The 20,582-nt window shown below is 39.7% G+C and overlaps 1 protein-coding gene across 1 annotated transcript in view; it reads right to left on the bottom strand.

Annotated features, from left to right (window-relative positions):
* Nucleotides 1-4,413: 4,413 nt before the first annotated feature.
* tsc22d2 (TSC22 domain family 2) overlaps nt 4,414-20,582 on the bottom strand; it is a 36,843-nt gene continuing 20,674 nt past the window's right edge. The window contains exons 2-3 of the mRNA XM_053322188.1: nt 7,313-7,364; nt 4,414-6,889 (exon numbers count right to left, since the gene is read on the bottom strand). Of these exons, the coding sequence (XP_053178163.1) occupies nt 6,599-6,889; nt 7,313-7,364 (343 nt within the window). The 3' untranslated portion in view covers nt 4,414-6,598. The remainder of the gene's footprint in view (nt 6,890-7,312; nt 7,365-20,582) is intronic.

The raw sequence follows: 20,582 nt of genomic DNA, 5'->3' as shown, positions 1-20,582 counted from the left end.
GGTTAGGGTTAGATGTTTGTGACAGAAAATGAAAAAAATTAAATGAATTCAATTGGATTTATTTATCAACCAGTCTCTAAAGGTTGGTATCAATACTCTCATCATGGGATCATGATTATGTAATTTGATCCCAATAACTGAGCCAAGATTGATATTGCTGTTGGACTACTTCAGACTACACAAAGTCTGTCTGAAGGCATTTATTAGTTTATGATTCTGGGTAAGTGGTAAAACAGTAAAAACAAATTCCCCAAAACTACTGTTTCTTTGAACTATCTCTTTAACCAAATCACAGACATTTAGGCAATTCTATGTGATGTCCTTTTTATAGCTAATGTAATAACTAATGTCATAATCCTGAAACAGTTTGAAGTCCCCTCAAGAAGGCTCGCCTCCCACTTTGAAAAACTCTGCACTAGATGGTCTGGCTAATTTCAGTCTCATAATACAGTATGTTCTTCTGAATGTGGATAATATGTGTCCTGACTCCTGACACGTATTACATATTCGTCAAGAGTTAGGCCATGTCAGGACAAGTTGATAATCAAGTTATAGAAGGAGGAGATGTTGATTTTAGCTTTCAACCATTCATATACTTGCCTCTACTGAACTGTATTTGTTAACAGTGACATGGAAGACACTCCCCAGTCTTACCACAACTCTGAATGAGACCTGGTGACTCAGAGCTGAAACCTGCTGAGGCAGGAACATACATGATACGTGGGAAGTAGATGAATAGGCAGATCTGTCACATTGATCGTCTTGCAATAATTTTCCTTTTGAAGTTTACTCTTTTATGTTGTAGATTCGTGTAGAGGTAAGAAATTCAGAGAAGGATTTTCTCACATGCAGCCAAAACAAAGACAAGACTGTCTCTATTCTGAGAGTTTAGGACACATGTTACGTTGCAAATCCAACACAGAAAGAAGTGTGGTGTCAGAAAAGCATTAAAGGATGAAATCATGTCATGCAAAATCTATCACCTAGTGTCACAGTTCATGATGAAACACAGTGTCTCATCATTTCCTGACGAGGAGAAAAAAACCTTTCTAACGTGATTTTAGCAGGATTTTAGACAGCTTGAAAACACAAATTAGATCAAATAAAAATCTAAGGCCGTCCAAAAGTCAATTCAGACACTGAGATAGAAAAAGGACCAGGAGGGCTCTTTGAGGCTACGTAATAGTTGATCAGATTACATTTAACTAAATAAAACTCTAAAAGGGAAATTGGATTCACATGGTGGCACCTGTAAACACAGAAACAAAGGTTATGAAACTGACATTTTCCTCAGCAAAGTATAAATAAGTGCAAAACCCCTCTGACCAAAGTGAAAATATGAAAACTTAGGAGGAAGTCTTAAGGAAATGGTGTGGCTCCCAATATCTTAACATTTTGTGTTTCACAGCAATCTGTAATTGTACAGTCCTACTGTAATGCAGATTATGAAGATTGGGTTTTTTTGAGAGAGAGAACGCATATTTCAAAAGGTTAGTAGGTCAGGCTTTGTTCGCAGAAAAGTGACTCCCCACCCATCCAATCCTTTATGTCAACATGTCACAGATAGTGATCGGTAAAGATCAGAGATGATTTATGACAATGCAGCTTTATTCATAAAGCACGTTTCATACACAGAGGTAGATTCAAGGTGCTGTACAGACAAGTTAAAGTAGAAGTTAATTGAAAAAGAGCAAAATATAAGAGATAAAGTCTATACAGAAATAAAATTACTGAAAAATACAATAAAAAGGTAAAAGAATGAAAATAAATGGCCCGATTAATAATAATTTTGATACATAAAGACCATAATATGTAGTTTAAAGAACAGTGAGGGTTTTGGTCCAAATTTAAAGCTGCAAGGGTTGGGGCCTTCCTGAGGCTATCAGGCAGTTGGTTCCAGTGCTCTACAGCATAAAGACTAAAAGCCACTTCTCTTTGTTTAGATTTTGCCCCAAGCTCGCAGTCCACTACCAGTGATCTAAGAAGTCTTGTACTGTTATACTATTCAAGCATATCAGTCAATATATTTAGGACCAGCTCTATGTAGAGATTTATGAATAAGTAATACAATTTTATTGTCATTGATTTTATGTGGCTAACTGGCAACCAGTGTAGGGATTTAAAAACTGGGGTGATGTGGGCTGTCCCTTTTTTTTGGTCATATCTATTGCAGCTGAATTTTGAAATAAGTTGCAGGTGCACCACAGCACTTTAAATTATGGTTCCCAATAGCAACAAAATAATCTTAAATTATTAAATCTTATCTGCTTCCTAAGTACAATTTCAGCCTGCAGGATTCAAGGATGAAAGAAAGGTGTGCTGCATTTACTATATTAAGAGCATCAGTTTCTATGATGATAAAAAAAAAAAAAACTTGCACAACCCACAACACAACACAACAGGATTATTACGATGAGCACCATCCTGAACATGGTTTACCCAGCTTTAGCTTCATCACTACAGCAGTACGGAAGTTTCAAAGGACTATATGAATTCACATGATGTGGTGAAACTAAACACCCTTTAATAACCTTTCTTCCATGACATAGAAGAGTTATTACAGATCAGTTGGTATATTTGATCTATGTTGAAAGGCAAGTCTGACATCCACAGTTTGAATTAGGTCATGACAAACGTCACGTACATTGCCAAACAATCCAGAGTTACTTCCTGGTAAGTGAAAACGAAATTTTACACAGGGAAAAAAAAAGACAGGCTCTGACAAGTTACACTGATATGGGCATCCAACAATCCAACAGCAGAAAAGCTCCAAAGAAATATTGATGAAGGATATGACACCTCATGCCAAAGCCGCTTTGAAAATAATTACCTCTCTGAACAGGTATGGAGTGTTAATTTATGTTTGAAATGACAGGTAGGTGATGAGTGACTAAGGATGAAGTCATTTCAGCTGACACGTACATGCTTCCGTGCAGGTGTTGCCTTTCCCCCGTGCTCTAGAGAAAAAAAAGCAGATGGTTTTGTTTTATCTGTCCTCCTTGAGGAACCATGGTCACTGTTTATTGAAGGAAATTCCTCACAATGTTCCTCCAAACCAACAATCAGATTCAACAGATGACTATCAGAGTCTCCTGTGTACTCGGGAATTGCGGGGAAAAAGATTTGGGCCCTTTTATGGGTGGTTTAACTGGAATGTTATGTGCATAATGTCATTAGCTTGTTGAAACAGTACTGGAGATGTTCCCATCATAGATTATCTCAAAAGTACTTTTTTAAATTCACTAAGGTCATTACCACCCTTTTCCTTTGAGATGTAACATATTTGATAAACTCAGACTCATTCATAAAAACACAAGAGTATACATTGAATGTTATTGTAGCATTTTTTTTAAACACATTTAATTAGTTTTCTTTTTTAATTGTATTTATAAAGGATATTTATCTTTTCTCTCCCTTACTGCTCCTGCCCTGTCTATTTCAATTTTTTCCTTTCACTAGATTTTATTTTGCCCTCCATTTACACTTCTGTTATGATAAAAACAGAAAATGAAAATGAATTTAGATTTTTTTTTTGTCAATGACATATACTTAAAAAAACAACCATATTGTAGACTTCCTGTCACACTGGTCTAGAACCTGTTCTAAATGTAAGACTGAAGATAAAACATATTTACATTGTATATTTGGATGTAACTGTATATCTTTAATGAGGATAATTTGCAAGAACTCCTAGCCTTGCCCCAATTGATTGTATCCTGCAGATTTATACGTTTCAGCTGCTTAAAATTCTCTTGTTCATTGCTACATGATGTACACAGTATTTCTTCAGTGTCCAAACATCCTCCTGTTATAACACAACTGGTCAAATCTATTGGAATTCATCCACATGGAGGTCTTTACTTTGAAATACAAGTCATTTCAGTTCTACAAAATATGGGACCCTTTTCTTGTGGTCATCTTGTGGAAGTGCACAGCAATGGTGCTTTTTCTCAGGAGACATTTTGACACATCACAGTAAAACATTGTTGTAAGTAATATTAAGAAATGTTAGTGATGATGGCTGAATTCCATTTAGCTGCTCCAGGTTTAGGGTCATCATGGTATCGTGCACGCTGGCTCACTATCACAGCTTGCTGGGACACTTTAATAGAACAAAGTCTTCTTTAATGTTATTAGATGTTACAAGCGTCTACTTTAATGAATCAAATTGCCTACTGTGAAGAAAACCCACTGTCACAGACTGACATCTTGGCACATTACTTTTGTTAATGTGGCAGGTCAAGCCCATTTGTCAGAAATGTGGAACTGTTATGAAACTGAAAATACTGTTATGAAATAAAAAAATGTATTCATGGTTACAAAACATGTGAAAGAGGGAAAACGATCTGTATTTAGACCCATGTGATTTACCTGGTCACAAAGGAGGAGGGAGAATAAAAACACATGAAGCCATTCTTAATAAAACAGTAATTTATTTTTGACTGAAAACTAAAATTGTCTGAACAGCACATTACAAGGGCATTGTTAAGATATTTTCTCCAAGGCTCAGTGATCACTTCCATACAGTACACTTGGCATGTACACGGCATCTCCTTCAAATGAAAGAAAAAGAGAAAAAAAATCTAGAGAGAAATAAGCCCATTTGCAAAAAAAAAAAAAAAGAGTCCATTCTGTAGAAAGATGACTGATTGTACAATTACCAAGCATTTTGGTTTGGTTCTAAGCCACGAAGAAAGAAACCGGATCACCTGACAACGGCAGGTGACGGCACAGGAGGCACAAAAGACGTGACACAGACAGGACATCCCATAATATGCTCATACACAATGGACTGGGTGTTCCAGCTTTCAGTTGTGAAATGTTTAATAGTTTCCATTTTTTTTGTTTTGCGGATAGTTTGTTTAGTTGTTTTTTTTTTTCCTTTGTAAGCAAAGTGTTGGTACATTACAATTGAAATCTAAATGCTGCATTTGTTAAATACATTAAAATCTGCAATGTAACAAAACCTTTTTTCTGCATATGAAATTCAACACAGCATTAACATGAAAAAAAGGGAGAAAAAAAGAAAAAGATGGCTCCTTTTCTGACTGTTTTGCACACAAGCCTCTTCCTTCAACCGACGCTAACACCTTTCCTTTCTTTACTTCTTCTTACTCTCACCTACGTACTCCACCCCTCTCTGCCCATTATTCCTTTTTTTCCTTCAGAGATCCTTTCACAGTCACTTCCAGACTGACAGCCCGACAGAAAATTAAGAGTGCTGGATTAAAACATGAGGTAAGAAAGTGGTTTGATTATAGATCATGCAGAACATGCAAAACCAAAAAATATAGGGAAGGAGAGAGTAGAAAAAAAATATAGAGAGTGTGCATTTAAAAATGGAAAAAACGACAGACTTACAGAGCTTTGCGTCTTTGGTTATAAAGTAGGTCGAACAATTTTCACAGCTTTTCATCCCCCCAAAACCAAACCCCCCAAATTCATTTCTGTTTTTGTTTTGACAAAGAAAAGTCTAGAAAAAGTAAATGAATAGTTTTCTTTATCGAAACATCTCATCACATATTCCACATCTTAACAGGTTTTTCTCCTGTACAAACCCCTCCTTACTCTTAATACTTTACACTTTACAAAATATACATTCAACCTGGATTTCACCTAATGTAAGCTCGGCTTTAGTGTTAGCACTATTTCATGAGAAGAAAAAAAATGTCTTTTATGGAACTTATTGCCTACTTACTGAGATCTACATGTTGCAAGAGACTACCAAATTTAATACCTGACAGATTCTAAAATACCAAAAGACCAAAGAGTTTTCTTTTTTTTGTTTTTAATAAGTATCTCCATGACATTGTTCATTTACATTATGAAAATAGCAGCCCTGAAATAAATAAATGCAAATACTAAAACTGAACTAATAAGTATTATGATTCATGTCAAAGTATGGTGGCTCTGAGAAAACAACACAAGCTTTTTTGTTGCAGCATATAACAAGCCGAGGCACTCGACTCGCTCCACTCGAGCAGAGAGGCGCCCGCAGGCTTCGTTATCTGCTCGTGGAGGACGAACCCTCTCCCCGACTTCTCCCTCGGCCCTCTGGCCACTTCCAGCCCTGGAGTGATGTGGGGTGGGGATACTGGGAGGACAGTATGATGTCCCTGCTGGATGTTGCGTTGCCACATTGGCCCCTCGCAGGGTTGTACCTGTCCTCTTCGACCACTTGTTACCCCAACAAATCAAGCTCTCTGTGTCCTTAGACCCCGTGTCCTGCACAAGAACAGCATACAGTTTTATGATGCACTCTGGCTCCCCTGACCCCGCCATTTATTTTTCTTCTTTTGCAGCTTTCTTGCAGCCGACCGCAGGGCCACAGTAAGACTTCTTGAGGGGTGGTAAATGTCTTAATAATGCAAAGGCCCGGTGACGGCAGCATGCACACACTGAAGCATGGCTCTCTGTGGCAAACAATGATGTTGCTGTTGTTGATTTTTCTTCAAATGGAGCATATTAAACGCAGAGCTGAGCCTTTTGCTTTATGGAGCTAAGGGGACGGTAATAGTTGTTGTCTTTACTAACAGGATCTTTCCACTCCTGTCCATAGGAGGTGTGTGTTTGAGCGTGTGTGTCAGGGAAAGGGGGATCACGCCGAGGTGATGTTGGGCTGATGAGGGACGCTCTGACTCCCCTCATGGTGAACTAAGGGGGTGTTGCTGTTTGTGACGAGCGCCAGTTGTTGCTGCAGCGGCGGCGATGTACTGCCCTGCGTGAGCTGGTTGGTCAGCTGGTTGAGCTGATCCGTGTTGGCCAGCGACTTCAGCACAGCGTTCTCGCGTTCAAGCACCGAGTTCCTCTCGTACAGCTCCTTGATCTGCTCCTTCAACACCTCCACCTCCTCACGAACAGCGTACATCAGGTGGCTCTTCACCAAGTCCTGAGAATAAGAGGAGACAAAGAGAGAGAGACTGAAATTAGCATACGAGACAGATTCATTTCAAAGTGACATTCACTAAAAAATAGAAACTTTTAAAACAGTCTATCTGGTTGTCAAAGAAATAAATAGGCCATCCAGCATCTCAGAGCTTAAAGTAGAAATGTGAGATCTCTATCTGGAAATATCTCTAGCACTGCGTGTCATAGCCATGAGGGTTTTGCAACTACATTTTTTAGATATCACCTGTCCATCATCCAACTGCGTGGGCGAAACTGAATATTTATGAATTTCTATTGTGTTCTGACTAAGACCGGAAATATGGTTGTTCAGAACAGTAAATTAAATTTTATGAACATGAAACATTCCTCCAAGTGTTTTTTTTTTTTTTTTAGCAACCCTCCTCTATGTATGTGGAAAACTCACCATGGCCTGTTCAATCTTGTTATCGATGGCAACTACGCTGGCACCAGATGCACTGTGGAGAGAGAGAGAGAGCCAGAGTGAATACACAATAACCATTTATCACACAGTTTAGATCGATATCAGTGCTTTCACATTCACCAGATGCCAAATCTCTTCCTTAAAGAGCTCAAACACGGCCACACACAATTTCCCTGGTATTTCAGGTGAAGACTTTCCCGTATGTAAATAAACTGGCAGCAGAATGAGATGAACAGATATGAGATGAATATAAATATCCCCTTTCCAAAACACAAAGATCGAAAATAGAACGCCTCCAGAGAGAAGGTAAGTAACAAACAGACCATGCTAAGAGCAATGCTGGAGATTTATATGAAAAAGCAACAGATTAAGGGGATGATGGGTGAAGAAGTCTCATGCTAAACACTCTACTGTGCTGTCAGAAAGCTCCAAGTGATGAGCCAGAAAATGTTTGGAGGCATCTGTTGCCTTTGTAACAGAAACCACACAATGGGCCCAGTTATTTTTTTGGGGGGGGGAGAGGGCTGTTAAGTGCTACATTGATACTGAAGCTACAAGGATACTAAGCTGTTCAGATAACCTTGACCTGGTGTAAATTCAAATTAAAAAACAGCAATTTAGTAGTCACACATGATGGATGATATCAGTATGACTAGATGTCAACTCTAGATTAAACTAAGTAACGCATGATTAAGAAGATGATCTCTCACATACACACACACACACGAACAAACAATGGCCACTTGTTTAAAAAAGGGTGATGATTGCGAAGTACAATGCACAAAAGAAGCTACGTGAATGCAAACACATCATCCTAAAATCTTTCCGTGGAAAAACAGAAAGGACTGTTGCTGTATAATGAAAACAGATCACAGTGAAGGAGCGTGGAGCGTGGTCCGGGTGCGGCTGCTGCTGCTGCTGCTGTCTACGATCAGATAACATTACCCCGTGAATCCCATTGTTCTCCATCCTCTGTTTAACAACACGTTTTTATCAGGTTGTGGTGAAATATCGAACATCCACATCACTTCTTCTTGCATCCCGTTTTGTTTTCGGATCACTTCAGAGCGACATTTTTTTTCCAACCCCCCCCTCCTCATGTGTGTGAGAGAGAGAGGGGAAGAAAGAAAGACGAATCCCTTAAACACACAAAAGACGATAAACTTACTCTGCCAAACTAAAAGCTTCCTTCTCATACAACACAACGATGCCACGTTTCGGAGTTTTAAATCACAGTCCAAATCAAAAAGAGACGGGGATAATAATCCGTCTCAACAGATTATTCTCTAGAAAGACTCTTGCTCAACCCCACCGCCCAGCTCCTATGTGGATGCAAAAACAGAAAGAGGGGGAAAAAATGGAGCGACTCGTTTGCAGGCCACTAGAAGGTGCTCTGACATACATATGAGACATGAGAGGGAACATAATGTGCAGAAAATGTATTTAAGTTTTAATATATATGTACGAGAAGAACTGATAAGAGAAAACCTATAAATCGTGTTAAACTGATCACGTGTGGACATAGAAACTCTTTAATTAACCTGATTTATATCCACACAAGTTGTAGTACAATCGGGATAATTAAAAAAAACATATAAAATATAGCCTAAAACATGTCCCCTTGAGATTCAAAAATATCTATTGTGCAAAAGTGTGATGGCGCTTGGGGAACCGGTTTGGGGATCATATGGAGCTCTTAACCTATATATTATATCCTGCGTGCTGGAGCGCACGTAGCGAGTTGTGGGCAATTCAGGGGGTGAGGGGGGGGGGGGCTCACAGTAAAACCAGATGTCCCACTTATGGAAAACACGCTGGTGTGCCACAAACAGAGCTCGGTGAGAGTGGTCTGCATACCAAACAGCTGATGGTGAAATAGCAGAAAAACGTGAGGGGAGCAGCGAACAGCGAAATAGAGACAGAGACACAGAGTCAGAGAGCGCAAATAGTCCCAAGATGGCACGAGACACCCAGCTGAGAGTTAAATGTCTTCAGTCCAGGTAAAGAAATATAGCCCTATACAATACAGTCATGTGTTTAAACTAAAAACTCAGACCATGTAAGAATAAACTAATCCTTGAGTTTAAACAGTGGTTAACTTCATATTTAAAGTCCATTACCTGACGCATCTCGCCCTGTAAGCCATCAAACGTCCCGAATATGTCGGTGAGGTCCCCGGCGAGCAGGGCAGGCTGTAACTCATTTTGCAGCGCATGTTGCTGTTTGTTCAACAAAAGTTTCCTCAATAGTTTGACAATAAAAAATAAACCTGGTCCAACTTGAGTTAAAGCACGGACACTACTTCGTTGCCTGAGAGCTGTGAGCGTCTTAAACCCCCGCTCCGCTCGGTCACGTGGTGAGAAAACAACGGGGCGGAGTTAGCCTCAGCGTCTCCCTCCCACAACTCATTTACAACATCATTCAATGCCACTGTCTGCCAAAAACTATACAGGACGACTTATTCAGAAGATTCGCTCTGAACTCTTGCTGTTTCTGTTCTTTGTGTGTTACATAATGTTATTTTTTTTCTGCAACAATAAATGAATTAATCTTCAATCGTGGGATTCAAACTGAGTCCTGCACTGACGTGTCCACCTCAGTTTTCATGCACCAGGTGTTTTTAAATTGCTATAAGTTGACTGTGCAGCATCATTTTAATGTGGTTGTTTTATTAAGCATCTGCCTGAAAAGCTGATTAAGCTGGTGGATCTGTTTATTGGACTGTATATTAGTGCCAGGAACTCAAAGGCAGATGAGAATAGTGGAAGTTTTTATTGATCAGACTGACATTGAGCTTATATCAGCTCAATGAAGTATCGTTTTAAAGTCACATTGAATGTACCGGGTGATTTCATGTGCTTTGTGAGTAATCAGTTTTTGTTCTACATTTCTACACTCTTCCTCCTCCTCCTCCTCCTCTCTCTTCCTCTCTTTCCTGGGGCAATTAAAAAAAAAAAACATGAGGCATGACCCGAAAAAAAGTCAACTCATTTAAGCTACTCTTATGAATTCTTGTCAGATTACAGAGCAATTAAACAGCAGTTTGTTTTTAGCACCACATATCTACAGTACACTCATGTGATGACAAGCGGGGTAAATATGTTGCATTCCACAGCAAGCAACTTGGTTGTGTGATCTGAGGGTCGATGAACAACGTGAGGACAACACATTCCTGCCTTTGAAATGAGCATTTACACATCTGGGACAACGAGGGACAAGAATGTCTGCAAGCTTTGGGTGGAATGTGTTTTTATCAAAAACAAAAAACGAGCAGGTTGGATTGAATTAGTTCAGTTTATTGAGTGATCGGTAGATTTGGCCTGAGGGAGTATAAGAAATGTTGGGTGGACAAAAACAAAGAAAAAAAAAGAAAAACACCCACAAATTTGTTGCCATTCAGTGTCCAAAAAAAACAAAGCAAACTGTACATTTTATTCAAGGAGGAAGACATGTGGTGGTTTATGTAAGGATCGCTTGCTGAGTTAACCTCAACATGGGCCTTCCCTGCAGACTGCTGCAGTGCGCACACACGCACGCACACGCACACACGCACACACACAACAACGACTCAAGGACCACAAGGCACCAAATTCCAGCTCTGGACACCTCCGGCCCCGAGGCCAGTGCCTCTAAACCCAGACATCTGTGTCAGAGCCACCATCACGCTGGGACACGGCACAGTCAAGTTCTTTTCTGGGGTCTGGTTATCAAAACACTGCTGGAACCACAAAGTTTTGTGTTCAATACCCACTTCAGCCAACGTTTCCACCATCAGCATGTCTCACATTTGATGCTGCAGATTGTTCAAGAGAAAAAAAGGGGTCAGCTGAACGCCTTAAGTACTGTCAGCAGACTCAATGTGTGGCTCTATATGACATGAAGACACGTGCAGGAGCAAAGTGTGGTCTCCACCATGTCTCTGGGTCTGTCACATGATGCTTTACAACATCAGAAAAAACCCAATGTGCTTTTTATTAGGGCGCAGATGCACCGGCACACTTCCCCGACCCAAAGCATACAAACGATCACTGTGGGGGGAGGCAGCTGAATAAATTAGACCTCAGTCTTCCAGTGATAACCCCCCCCCACCCACCCATCCACCACCTCCATCTCTCCTCGATGAGTGTGTTTCAAAACAATAGCTGGACGGTGGAGGGTGGGGGCTGCAACAACAGAGGAATGCACTCACTGACGACTCACTGTTGCTCTCTTTCATATACATGCAGATATCTGCTTTTGCCCGACTTCCTTGATTTGAAAGCTGCAGTTCAGCTGCTTCACCAGAGGAGGTCAGCAAAGGCTCCAATTAGTTGACACAGCAGCAGCGGCCTGAGGCAGCAGCAATTCAGTCATGTCTTCCCTAAATGATCACAATGAATTCATTGTCATGGCAGAAATCAACCAGAGGCCTCCATTTTATGAGGGCGTTTTATTAACTGGCTGAAAAAATGAGTCAGTTGTTTTTAAAGGAATTATTGCTCATTATTTTTTATTAATGAGCCAAAATCATTCAAAAGTTACAGGAACACGGCCACGCCGCAAGCTCTGACCTCTGTGCTTGTTGCCAATTTAGAAGTTGTAAACTAGCAAGTGAAACTCACAAAACTATCAGACCACATGTAAATGTAAAACGGTTTGTAGAAAGTTCAGAGAAACTCAAAAGCAGCTTCTCTTTTTGACGTATTGCAAAGGTCAAAATAACTGCATGACTCTAGCAACCAACCAAGGCGGCCCCTCAACACGCTGCTCAACTAATGATCACCCTCTCTGAAAACAAAGACACCAGTATTTTTACAAGAGGGCGTTAGTTCTCAACAGGGGACCTGTGAGCCCCTCATGTTTACCCATCTAGTTACATAAATTAGATCATGGGACCGGTCGCATCCAGTTTTCCATCAACTTCTGTCACAAAACACGTTTGAATATGAGCCAGTGGAGTCAATTAAAACATTTAGTGGAGATTCATTTATGGAAAGAATATCTCTGAGGTCAAATATCATTATTTCGTTAGTTGTAGCATGTTCTGATCACTTTAAAAATGCCTTCACTTGTTTTAAGAGACAAAAAAATGAGTATTTTTAACTGGGACAAGTCTAATAAGGGCTGCAACTATTTGCCCTCCATGGTTACATCTTGAAATGTAATTTTTTTTGGAAGTTTTTGTTTTTTTTACTTGTAATACATAATTTATTTCTCAAATAATTTTCTTGTCTAATCAACTTATCTTTTCAATTATAGTTATTAACAATTGTAATTAGATCATATCACAAGAGAAATATTTTGTTGTTGATTTTATCTTTTGTCTGGTAGTTGTGATGTGAACATATAAATCTTTCTGGTGTGGGAGCAACTGTACATACCATCAACATGCTTGCCATGGTTCACAAATGAGCTCAAAGCTGATTTATGAGGGGGAAATGCATTGCCTAGAAGACAAAGTACACTTGGTATTTGGTGATAAATACTTAGCATTCCCGACAATTACTTTAATTTGCATACTGAACTAAAATAGTCACAAAACAAATAATTTGTCCTTATTGCACCTTAGAGTCAAACAATGGTGACAATTGCAGGATGTTGGGAGTATGTTAATATGAGGCTTTTTGGAGACTGTACTGTTGGACGTGTTGGCCTACATATGTTGTCCACACTGACACAATGGAGAATAAACATCATAAGACTTCAGAGACCCCTTGTCTGGAGATGGAGGTTTTTTATTTTTCCAGCACTAAATCAGAGTCATGTATAGGTGTGTCTGCTGCCATCAAGCTTCCTCATAAACAGGCTGAAGGAACTGTCCCCTTCGCACCCTTGCCTGTTACATAATCTCCAGACTCACAAAACACACAACGCCTCACTCTGTTAAGTCCCTACGTGACGTGCTCAAAGCCCATTGGGGCGAGCGGAGACACATGCAGCAAACATCTTGGTAGATGAACCGGCTGACAGGGAGCACAAGAAGCAATTGAGCCTCCCAAAGGCCTAATATCAGATAGAATATGTATTCTCGAGAAAGCGGAAAGGTTTCATCCTCATTATTTTAGTCTGTCTAAGGGCTAAATTACTGTTGGCAGGAATGCTTGTTAATGTTTGTCAAGCCACTCCTCGGGCTCCTGAAGAAGTGAAGTGATAAAGAGTCACAGCCCTGTTCACACCTGGCATTAAGTTGCGTCTTGGGTGATCCGTCCACAACCAGCGTCAACCTCCGAATATGGTCTGAGTGATTGGCTCTCAATGCATCTTGGGAGCATTTACACGTGTTGTACTTAGAGCTTTCCGCTTGTGATAAGATCATTCAAGATCCATGTTAATGCTAGGTGTGAACAGGGCCAGTGCAATGTGGCCATCAAATGCCATATGTAAACCCAGCAGGGGATCCAGGGCATGGGGTTCTCCAGCCTTAAATAATCACTAAATGCCAAAATGGTGTTCAACTAAAACCAGATCTTAAGCGTCCACCATGCACCACTGTATCATATTTCACTACCTTTTCCTTTGCCTCCCCAAGTGATTTGAACCTGTGCCACTTGTTTTGGCTTAATATGGATTAAGACCCCACTGGAATGTGTTAAAAGTAATAGTGTTACTCCTGGAGCTTTAATGGGAAAATCCAAGCGCCTCACTGTTAATGAGCCTCTGTATTCAGCAGAGCATTTATCACGGGATCAAGGACTTGGCCTCATTTGGGCTTGCTCTCTGAAGTAGAGGGTTTGGGTCAGCCTAATGTCATTAGGCACAATACTACAAAAACATCAGGTCTAACACGTCTCAGCCATTGTTCTTAACTCTGGCTGGCTTTGGCAAACCCTGAGCTTAAATCATGACTTGACATTACACACTGGAGATACAGCCTGTAAATCATCTTAAAGATTAGAAAATGGGTTTATGGCCCCAGGATCAACTGTTTTTACCATTACCTGAGAGGGAAAATTGAGTTCGAGGTAAACTCCAGATCTTTCTGTGCTTTAGGGCAATTATTTTCATGATCAATTCATCTGACGATTATTTCCTTGATTAATCATTTTATCTATAAAACGGCTGAAAATAGTGAAAATGCCTTCATTCTCATTTCTTTGAGTAAAAGGTTATTTTGTCTGATTAAAAACCAGATATTCAGACAATTATTCATAAACCTATCAGTGAAGTGTTTTACCCTCTGCGGGTCCAGTGGGGACATTTAATGGCGAACAGTAGACGTCTATGGTTATATTGGGTATCTCCTGGGTATGAATGCCTTTAACTGACTAAGTGTGATGCAATACGTTGCTGAAAGGGACATGTGTGCTCAGCAAACCTTTCCCGGATAAATAAAGGTCAAATGTCAGCAAAGTTTCCAAAGATAAAGTTGACAGGATGAAAATGGTGCCCCCATACAGTGCCGTCTTTGAGACATGAGGTCTGTTATGTAAGCAGTTTAAATCTTTGATGGTTATGATCTCCATCCATCATCATCATTCCTGCATCTAAAAGGCTTGTTAAGTTTATGATTAGAGCTCTGCACAATATCAAGTCATGTCACGTCCATTAAGGCCTACAGTTAGCGATTTCGCTGGAGGGGGATACCTCCTGTAGAAGTGCTGAGTAATCCGTTCAAAATTATGTACTTACTGTTGCCTGTGCTTCTAAGAAGGAACTTGCAATTGAATTGGGTTGGGTTTTCTGAGGATATGTCCCACAGCCTGTTAGCAATTACACCAATTGAGTCTTTGCCAAGAGAAAAAAGGAGTATTTGGTAAGAATCCAAGTTTCAGCAGATACTAACTAAACTAGTGATATTGTGCATAAGGACCACTATTGAATAGGAGAATGAGAATGACAGATTGATGAAAAATTGATCAAATAGTAGTATTGGCGGTCATTTGCAGGGTCTTTACCCATCAGCATATCAACAGTGAAAATGCTGCTTTTCCACATGTCATAAACAGTGGAAACCCCTCTGTGGTCGAGCAAAGGCCTACTGATCAGGTGTGCTAAGTCAGAAAACAAATCTGTCTTTTCTTTATTGTCTGTAATCATAAAGTTGATCACTGTGAACTGAGGGCACTAAAAGGGCTGCTGCTGCTTTACTCAGGACCAATCAGAGCCTCACAATGACTCCATTCAGCCAGCCAACAGATCGCTTTCCTGGAATGTTTACAAATGCAGAGTGTAACTTGTAATTTAGTTAAGCTAAAATAAATTCATCTCTCGCTTGTTGCAGTTGAAAGACAAGCTGTGAACGAGAGGAGATGTGAGCTGAGCTGCAGCACATGTGGTTGTATAAAGATAAACAGCCAAGCATGTGTTGATGCCTGCAACATAGCAGAAACTTGCGCAAAGTTTCGCTGCTGGTTGTGCGAATAGCACAAGTGATTGTGGGGCACTGTGCCTAGTTGAGGTTTTACATTTTTCTCAAAGGAGTCACTTTCAGGAATGCTCCCTTTGTGCCCTCAAACTGTTTGCAAGCAATCCCCCTTTCGCCTCAAACAAGTCCAACCTTGCAGGAGAGTTAGCGCAGGACAAAGGGAGGAGGTATGAGGCGGCTCCCTCAGGTTTAACTACGGTTAATTGAAAAGTTCTGAATAAAGCTTCACTGTTAGTCATAGGGCCCACAGGCAAACATAAACTGGATGAGGAACAAACAGAAGCTCTTAATCTTTTGCCAAAAGACACGCACTTGATCAACTGCTACTGTTGCTTAACGTAAACATCAACTTCTCATCAGGACCGCCTTGTCTTGGAAAAGAATACAATCACATGATCACTGATACTTCTCATTCTAACCGCAGTGCATTAGGCACACAAACGCTGGATTCAACCCATCTGTCTGGATCCATTTTGCCAACAGCTGTAATACATAATTGCAGTGTAGATGAATTTGAGTGGATGAGTACCTACATGCCAACTTTGCTGCAGAAATCTGTTAATGAAATCAATCAATGCTTATGCTTTGATGCTGTGAAATAACAGACAAAAACACAAACTGTAATTATGTTTTTGATATAAACCATAATGGCACTATAACAAACATTAGCATCCTTTCCCATAGAGAAGGATTTTTTAAAGATATATATTTTCAGTACTGCTAAATATAATATTTAGATATGAGAGCAGTTTTGTCCCAGGGTCAACCCAAGGGCTGAGTAGATATCTCATAATCTGTAATATTCTCAGAAAAAATAGATCTGAGTGCATCCTCTAGCCAGAACACATTATACACTGTCCCATTGTGCTCACATTTGGCAGAACAGTAAAAGTCATATAATAATTTTAATCCAGGTGTGTGGGGACTCAAACTGTACATAGTTATACCGTAGCTCTTTGCTCCAATGTTCACATGTCATTATTTCATGACAAAGCAAGCAAGCAGCATTTTCAACATAAAAGGACTCTGATGCCGCCTTATGGCCAATGTTTGTTGGCAGCCAGTTAAATATCCACCGCAGGAAGTTAAAACCTCAAACAGCTTCAATGACACAGCACATTGGAACGAAAAGTGGCAATGACTAATACAAACCACTTATAAACTGTGGACGGATTATTACTTTTAAGTAAAAGCCAACTGCCATTGATATGTCGGAGGTAGTGGCATTAATCAACAGGTAGTGACATGTTTTAGCATAATTAACAATCCACTGAAAATACTGCCAAATGTTTGTGAGACGAGACGTATAATTAAGCCTGTGTAGAACTTTGTATTATTTTGGTATCATGGACAAACTACAGGAAAAATAAATAAATCATTATATGCAAGCAAAAGACAAACAAAGACAAAAAGAGGACTTAAAAAAATTATGATGACTGTGGGAACTACTAAAGTGTATTTGTAAAATATTTGCGACAGTGAGTGGAGGAGCTCTTCATGGAAATCTTAAAGACTGCATTACACTAATATGACTGTTCTCCCTGCAGGTCAAAAGCCGAGGCTTCAACCTGTCCTGAAGGCTTTGTTTGCAACGGTTTTCTTCTACCTTGCAGATGAGCTATAGCCTTCGATGCTACGGTTTTGCCATGTGTTGTTTACATTGTCTATTCTCATATCGGATTCCCAGTAGAGCCCCAGAGTATAAATATAGACCTATAAAACTGTATAATATGTCGCCTTTAATTTTCTGTTGATGGACAGTGGTGATGATTGCTTGATGAATAAAACAGTAAAGTAATTTGTCAAGAAATGACCTGTGAGGTTACTTTGATTTAGGTGATAGTATTTCACACAAAGAAGCCCCAAAAGCTATGGCAGGTTAGTTATTAGTGCAGTCAGTTGTTTATTGATCACCATTCTTAAAACATTTGAATTGAGGTTGTTCTTTTTTAGTCAATGGTGCAAAGTTGGTATCATCAGCTTCTCATCTGAGCATACAAATGACACACTTCGTAGAATATCGCATCATAAAACACAAACTCTGTCATATTATCTCTATGTGATCTGCTACTTGCAATGCTGAAATCTCCTGGCATTAGACCGCACGTCATAATAAGGGCCAGAGTAACCTGAGCACCGGATCCTCGTGACGGACAGAACGTAGACACTCAAAGTGTCACAGAGCCCTGAAACGCAGCCAGGACAGAAGTGTTATAAAAGCCAGCCCGATGCTTCTGACAGTGCCATGCTTTCTCTCAATGCATTTGCACGCTAAAATCTACAGGAAGTCAAGTCATATAATTCAGTCGTTAGTCTCAAAATGCTATTTTCCCTTTCAACAGAACGCAGAAAACCCACCAATTGAGTTAAATAAAGATTCAATTCATGAGTTTTTGAATACACAAATAATTTCACAAGGATTGCCCAAACTTACTACTTTCATGTGATAATTTTTCAGTACATTCAGTTGTATCCCGCAACCTTTTGGCCTCGCAACTGCAGAAATGGTTATGATACAGAATTAAAAACATACTGGGATTTCATGTGATAGTGTTGTCCTCACGTTGTAAACTAAAGCTTCTTACTTGTTAGAGAAATGATACTTAAACCAAATGATGAGTTCAAATGTTTTCTTGCAAGGTGTGCAGTGCTGAAGGGGTGCAGAGTCTGGTTTAGCCAGCCACTCCAGGCCACACACACACACACAAGTAAAACACACCCGAGCTCATACCTATCGTTGACAGGCTTTGACCCTCGTAATCTGCTAGGCCGGAAAGCCTGGTAGAAAGCAGTGGACGGGTTCCTGCATTTTAATGGGGGAGGAAACAGAGACAGGAGGAGAAACATGAGTAAAGGAAGAGAAACATGTACGCTGGGAGGGAGAGAGAAAGAGGGGGAGAGAGAGAGAGAGAGAGAGAGAAAATGGTGATACAGTCCAGAGTGCCACATCTCTATTCAGAAACGACAAGATAAAATAGTAAAAACAAGTGCATTATGAGCACATTGTCCAAGTTTTCCAACAGTCACATCTAGCTGATTGTATATGAGTGGTTTAAATTGCTGCCAAACACTTTATTGTTGGCTCCTTTCTTCTTTCATCATTAACATACATTAACATTGCTAAATGTAGTATGATGAATTTAATTTATTTCTCCATTATTTCACAGTTCTGTTGTCACAGTAACATCTGTCCATAGTTGTCATAGTAGTGGATTATTTCCGACAGACCTGTCAAATATGTAAATTTGAATAAAAAGTATGTCAAGTATGTTGGATATGAGAGGGATCAGTGCGTGTTTGGCACAGCACAGGAGAGGAAGCACATCGTTTGTCCCGTGGTCACCTTCTTCCTTAACTGGAAACCCCATTATGTTGAAACTGACTTTATAGTGGACAAAGTGTCCTTATTATCTGTTTCATTCAAACCATTTTGTCTTCCTGTGCTCACACAGAAAATGTTACTTAAATAGTTAGATAATAGTGAGTAGATAATTCAATTTCAATTTCAGGTTTTAACTGTATAAACACAAGGACTTTTTAAATCATGAAAGTCTGTGTGATGTTGTTAACCTCTATTAAACACCAAAGGTTCACACTGATCAGAGATAAGATCAACCATAAGTTAACTTCATTTACCACCACTTTGACTACTTGTCCAGACTGATTTGTAGAATAGAAAGTGAACTTCAAACAGGGGCGTGTTTCCTGACACAGCGGCTAGAGATGGTAGATAAAATTACGCGCCACATCAAATATTTATCAGCATTTGTGTAATTGCTATCACATGGTGTTAATAATACACCAAGTTCATACCATAACCTGACTGCAAATCTCAGTCCTGGATATGTGAATTTAAAAATAGTCTAACAAGGTTAATTATAAGACTAGAAGTAGAAGTGTTTACTTTTTAGCATGTGTGGTCTTGTGTATATTGGACACATTTAATTTCTGATATTTGTACTACACAGATCAGCCATTAATGATTTGATAGGCAAATTAAAGTCAGAGATTTTCATTAATTTGCATAAACAATAAACAAATATATAGACAGCTCCCAGATTTCAACGATTTCTAAAACTCCAAAAAGACTTGCAGTAGCACCAATTCTCACTAACAAATAGAAAAACAAGTTTACATCTGTAACATTTTACAAATCGGACATGCACATGCCCCTGTCAGGTTCAAGTTCATGTCAGTCATGCCAGCCAGTTAACATTTCTATGGGAGGCTTGTCCTACAATGAGAGCAGGTGTGGTCTATAAAATCGTAAACTGGAAACTTTTACAGCATACGACACCCCCACAAAAAACAAAAAAAAACAAAAGCAGGCCAGAGAAAAGAATTCATTTACAAAACTAGAAAAACAGGCTTAAACATCCACTACTGTATTGGTGAGTGTCAAAGAGTTATTTACAGCCGAGGTTACATATCTGAGCCCATGACAGAGTTATCATCACCACACCCCACAAACAGCAGCTCAAGACCTTCACGCTTTCTCATACACTGGTGAGGTATTTAGCTGCTGAGAGTTTAAAGATTCACAAACAACATACACAAAGTAGCTGTGAGCTCAGTCCTCAAGTTAAAATACCTGGTTGAGTAGGAGTTCATCAGGCCAAGATGCGACAGAGCAGCTGAGTGAAAGAGGCGCATTCAAAATAAAGGAAGTATAACTAGGGAAAAGTCAGGGAAATAGGGGGGTGTGGCCCTTCACCTCATCTGAATGACATAGTCGTCCGGCATATATAGGCCAAACCAACAGAGGACATCACAAAAAACTGGACTGGACAGTTGGAAGACAATTTAAAAGAAACGGGTCTATTTGCATGATTCATTTAATGTCTTTCAGAGGTTTCAATTAAAGGTTATCACAGACCTTAAAAAAACCCTAGAGGAATTTTTTAACTA

Source organism: Scomber japonicus, chromosome 7 (assembly GCF_027409825.1).
Source record: "Scomber japonicus isolate fScoJap1 chromosome 7, fScoJap1.pri, whole genome shotgun sequence".
In the NCBI taxonomy this organism is placed as follows: Eukaryota; Metazoa; Chordata; class Actinopteri; order Scombriformes; family Scombridae; genus Scomber; species Scomber japonicus.
The sequence above is the reverse complement of the archived record's forward strand: the minus strand, read 5'-3'. Positions and strand labels throughout refer to the sequence as shown.